General features: G+C 35.9%; 1 protein-coding gene across 1 annotated transcript in view; it reads left to right on the forward strand.

Moving 5' to 3' along the window:
* Window positions 1–5,071, forward strand: part of LOC107742595 (C-Jun-amino-terminal kinase-interacting protein 4-like) — a 48,817-nt gene that overhangs the window by 38,990 nt on the left and 4,756 nt on the right. The window contains exons 21-26 of the mRNA XM_016555638.1: window positions 401–523; window positions 1,807–1,887; window positions 1,969–2,036; window positions 2,154–2,302; window positions 4,497–4,668; window positions 4,741–4,854. Coding sequence (XP_016411124.1) covers window positions 401–523; window positions 1,807–1,887; window positions 1,969–2,036; window positions 2,154–2,302; window positions 4,497–4,668; window positions 4,741–4,854 — 707 coding nt within the window. The remainder of the gene's footprint in view (window positions 1–400; window positions 524–1,806; window positions 1,888–1,968; window positions 2,037–2,153; window positions 2,303–4,496; window positions 4,669–4,740; window positions 4,855–5,071) is intronic.

Raw genomic sequence — 5,071 nt, forward strand, 5'->3', positions numbered from 1 at the left:
GAAAAACACCAGGCAGAAAATGTATCCTTTTAACAGAGAAGCTCTGATTTGCGGATTTGAACTCTTGATATCTGGCAACCGCACACATGAAAGCTCGTGTAGTAGAGGAGTGTACAGCAGTCCGCAATAATATTTTGTCTCCTTTTTTTTTCAACAAAATTAAAAGAAATTTTGGTATAGCTTTTATTTTTTACAATACATTTTAGTCTCGTCTTTTATCGTCAACGATATTGTATGTTGATATAGTCGCAGTTATCGTTTATTGTGCTTATTGTGGTCTGGTCATCGTCTCGTCTTAGTCATGGGAAAAAAGAACATTTTTCGTCACACTTTTGGTCATGTCTCAGTCTGAGAAGGTCAGATGTTGTTGAGGTGTGTGTGTAACGTCTGTGCTCTGTAGGGAGTGTGATCTGGTGAAGGACGGCGTCAGCTCGATGCCCGAGGAGCAGGATCTCGTGAGAGATGAAGCCTGCAAGATGAGCAGCGTTCTGCCTACAATGTGGCTCGGGGCTCAGAACGGCTGGTGAGCGTCAAACCCTTAATAACCCAAATAAACAGGGTTCGCACCATGTAGGGCTGCATGATTAATCGAAATAAAACCGCAGTTACAATATAGGTTAGTGCACAAGGGCTGCTCTTTCACGTCAGCAGTGTTTTTAGTGTCTCGGAGCGGCTCGGTTCACACAAACTCATCTCTGCTTGAGCTTATCAGGAAAAGAGAAGCTTTAAGGGCTTCTTGTGGTTTTGCATGGAAATTTTAAAATGAAAAACAATATATACACTAAATAATAGTATTGTAAATTGACAGTTGTAATGTGAAAGAAAATTATTATTATTATAATATTATTTTTCTGTTTTATTTTAAAGTGAAATATTTTCATAGTCATGTTTCTTTTGTTTTTAGTAATTGTTTACTTTTTATTTAGTAATATTACATTATTATTATATTTTTCTTAAAGTCTTTTTTATTTTACAGTGAAATATTTTAATAGTAATATTTCTTTTGTTTTTTTATCAATTGTTTACTTTTTTATTTAGTAATATTATATTAAGTAATATAAAAATTATTATTGCTATTTTAGTTTTGTATATATTTTTTATATGTTATTATTACTATTTTTATATTTTTTTATAATTATTAATAGACAACATAATAACGACGACAACAACAACAACAATAATATTTATTACTACTACTACTACTACTACTACTATTATTATTATTATTATTTTATAGCCATATTGATATATAATCACAAAATTTGTGCAAAATTGTGTAGCCCGTCAAACAATCACAGCTAACCTGGACTTTTTAAAACACATTTTAAATTAATTATTTGTTTAAATTTAATGCAGTCCTATTTCCTAACAGTCATGGAAAACCTGTAAATGATCAGGAAATTGGTGGAAAAAGTCATGGAAATTAATAACATCTTGGGCTGTGACCATCATAGACCAAAAAAAATTATTTAAAAAATAAATTCAGCTTAATGATCAATAAATATAAATTTTTTGATAACTTTTTATATCCTTTATTATCCTATTTATCCTTTATTAAATCTTAAGAAATGTTATTAAATATGCATGTTCTACTTTTAATTCCATTTAATCGGCTAGACGTGGTTCCTAGGTAAAACTTCCTCTCAAGCTGTAGTGATGTAGGTCAGTTCAACCGGCTCACACATCGGTCTGAAGGATTCATTAGTGTATCGATCGGAAGCAAAATGATTTTTAAAAACCTTATGGTCATGGATTAAGAATGGAGATGTGTAGCGTTCACCATGCACTGACGCCGCTCTCTTGCAGTGTATACGTGCATTCATCGGTCGCGCAGTGGAGGAAGTGCCTTCACTCCATCAAGTTAAAGGATTCTGTTCTGGGGATTGTGTAAGGAAGCTCTCATTTATATAAACTGAAGCTCTTCCTTCAGCGGCAGCTGCTCATGACTCTTTCTCTTCTTCTGTAAAGTCATGTGAAAGGACGTGTTCTGGTAGCTTTGGCTGATGGCACGCTTGCAATCTTCCACAGAGCTGTTGGTAAGACTCTGCTCATGCTTTCAAAAAATTAATGCAGTATCTTAAAGACTACATATATAATGCACACCACACCATGCCAGATAAAAGCTCATTTAATGATGGATATTTGCGTTACAGATGGCCAGTGGGATCTGACCAACTTCCACCTGTTAGATCTGAGCCGTCCGCACCACTCCATCCGCTGCATGACTGTAGTGCATGACAAGGTCTGGTGTGGATACAGGAACAAGATCTTTGTGGTGCAACCCAAAGCCATGAAGATCGAGGTATGGCTTTTCTGTGACATTTTGGTGAGGTGATGTATCTCGAAGATACAATACCATTTAAAAAAAAAATTATTTATCAAGGACGCAAAGTGACAGTAAAGACATTTATAATGTTACAGAAGATTTCTGTTTCAAATAAATGCTGTTCTTTTGAACTTTCTGTTCATCTGTGAATCCTGAAACATAAAATGCATCACAGTTTCCACAAAAATATTGTGCAGCACGACTGTTTTCAACATTGATAATAATCAGAAATGTTTCTAATAATCAGCATATTAGAATGATTTCTGAAGATCATGTGACACTGAAGACTGGAGTAATGATGCTGAAAATACAGCTGCGCATCACAGAAATACATTACAGTTTAACAGATGTTCACATAGAAAACAGCTGTTTTAAATTGTAATAATATTTCACAATTTTTACTGTATTTTTCATAAAATAAATGCAGCCGTGGTGAGCAGAAGAGAGTTCATTCAAAAACATTTTTAAAATCTTGCACACCCAAAAACTTGAAAGCTAATGTATATTTAATAAAAAATTTTAAAAAAAGCTATTTAATAATTATTTTTAGTTTCTCTATATGGACTCAATCTCCATTATTTACTAATACATTTAATATTAAAAGGTAATTTTAAAAAGTTTTTAACAGTAGTGCATGTTTATCATTATTATTGAAACATGTTTTTTATTATGATGCTGTTAAATTTGTCACAGCTTAAATAATTTTTAAATTGAATTTGAATAATTTTACATTTAATTTGAATTTTTTTTTTTTTTTTTATTATGTTATACATTTATTATTTAAATATCATGGGTGGCTTTTATCATATCGCTGCTGCTTCTGTTTTTTTAAATCAGACTCTTGCTCATGACACACAATATTATTATACATTATTTATTTAACACACATACTTATTTACATTTCAAATTTGCACGTATCATACCTGTACATGTCTATATTGTATATTGTGGTTTTGCTGTTTTGTACATTATTCTTTTTATTATCTGTGTCCTGTCACTGTCATACTGTTGCACTGTGGAGCTTCTGTCACTCAAACACATTCCTCGTATGTGTAAACATTAGGGCTGGGAAAATAAATCGATGCATCGCGAATCGAGAAATGATCCCGCATCGATTCTGAGATTTTCCGAATGCATCGCGATTCTTTCCCGAGACGATTCTGAGCTTAGTTTTGAACAGCAGATGCTTTAGAAACAGCCGTACTCTGCTTGTTTCCAAATCCTTACGCACACTTGAACCTAAAATAATCATTCATAAAATTCGAAAAGTTTGAAGCGAATTACAAGGGTGTTCACAATGGGCTGTTTACATTAATCTGGCGTCATAAAAGCATTCTGAGCCGAGGTGAAATTAATGTTACATGACTCGGCCGAACGCATAAGCGCTCTTTAGCACTCTTCTTCATGAGCATTTGAGTGTGCGGATAAAAACTAGAGTAGAGTGCCATCTGCTGTTAAAGTGTTAATTCACCCAAAAATAAAAATTAGCCCACAAATTACTCACCCTCAAGTCATCCTAGGTGTATATGACTTTCTTCTTTCAGACGAATCCAGTCGGAGTTAAATTAAAAATTTTATTTGATATTTCATTTGCTCCTGTAAACAAACGTTGGTTATCACGAGACTCACCGACGCATGCGCAGCGCTAAACTCATACATCATCCGCCCGGAGCTGCTTCTGTGTACAACAGTGAGCGCAAGCTACATTAAAGTGATTATTACATTTTGAATATGGATATTTTTCTTACAAAAACGCATCGATTCGCTACAGGAGGCACCCCCCAGAGCTGTGTGAGACATTTTTTTTTTTATAGATGGTCGCTTTTTATTGAACTTCTTTTGGACAGATGCATGCAACACCCGCTGAGTGGCATTAAACAGCTTGAAAGATCAAAGACCATTTTTAATATAACTCCGACTGGATTCGTCTGAAAGAAGAAAGTCATGTACACCTAGGATGACTTGGGGGTGAGTAATCTGTGGGCTAATTTTCATTTTTGGGTGAACTAACCCTTTAAAATCTAAGCTCAGAATCGATTCCAGAGGAATCGCGATGCATTCTGAAAATCCATGAATTGATTCTGCATCGATTTATCGTCCCAGCCCTAGTAAACATACCTGGCAATAAAGCCCATTCTGATTTGTTTACTGTGCCGTTCCTCGCCTGCAGAAATCCTTCGACGCTCATCCGCGTAAGGAGAGTCAGGTGAGGCAGCTGGCGTGGGATGGAGATGGGATCTGGGTGTCGATTCGTCTGGACTCCACCCTCAGACTGTTCCACGCTCACACACACCAGCACCTTCAGGACATCGACATCGAGCCGTACGTCAGCAAGATGCTGGGTGAGCGCTGAGACTCGTTACTGAAGCACGGGAGAATCTGACTGATGCTGACTGATGCTGTGTGTGTCACAGGCACCGGTAAGCTGGGCTTCTCTTTCGTGCGGATCACCGCTCTGATGGTTTCATGCAGCCGTCTGTGGGTGGGAACCGGGAACGGCGTCATCATCTCCATCCCTCTCTCTGAGAGTGCGTCAGCTGTGTGCTTCTGATCACGTGATCGGTGGGAATATAAGTACACTACCGGTCAAAAGTTTGGGATCAGAATGATTTTTAATGTTTTTTACAGGAGTCTCTTCTGCTCATCAAGGCTGCTTTTATTTGATCAAAAATACAGGAAGAAATGTAAAATTGTGAAATATTATTATGTAAAATAACGTTTTTCTATTTTAATATACATTAAAAT

This window comes from Sinocyclocheilus rhinocerous, unplaced genomic scaffold, assembly GCF_001515625.1.
Source record: "Sinocyclocheilus rhinocerous isolate Xijiao unplaced genomic scaffold, SAMN03320098_v1.1 scaffold706, whole genome shotgun sequence".
NCBI lineage: Eukaryota > Metazoa > Chordata > Actinopteri > Cypriniformes > Cyprinidae > Sinocyclocheilus > Sinocyclocheilus rhinocerous.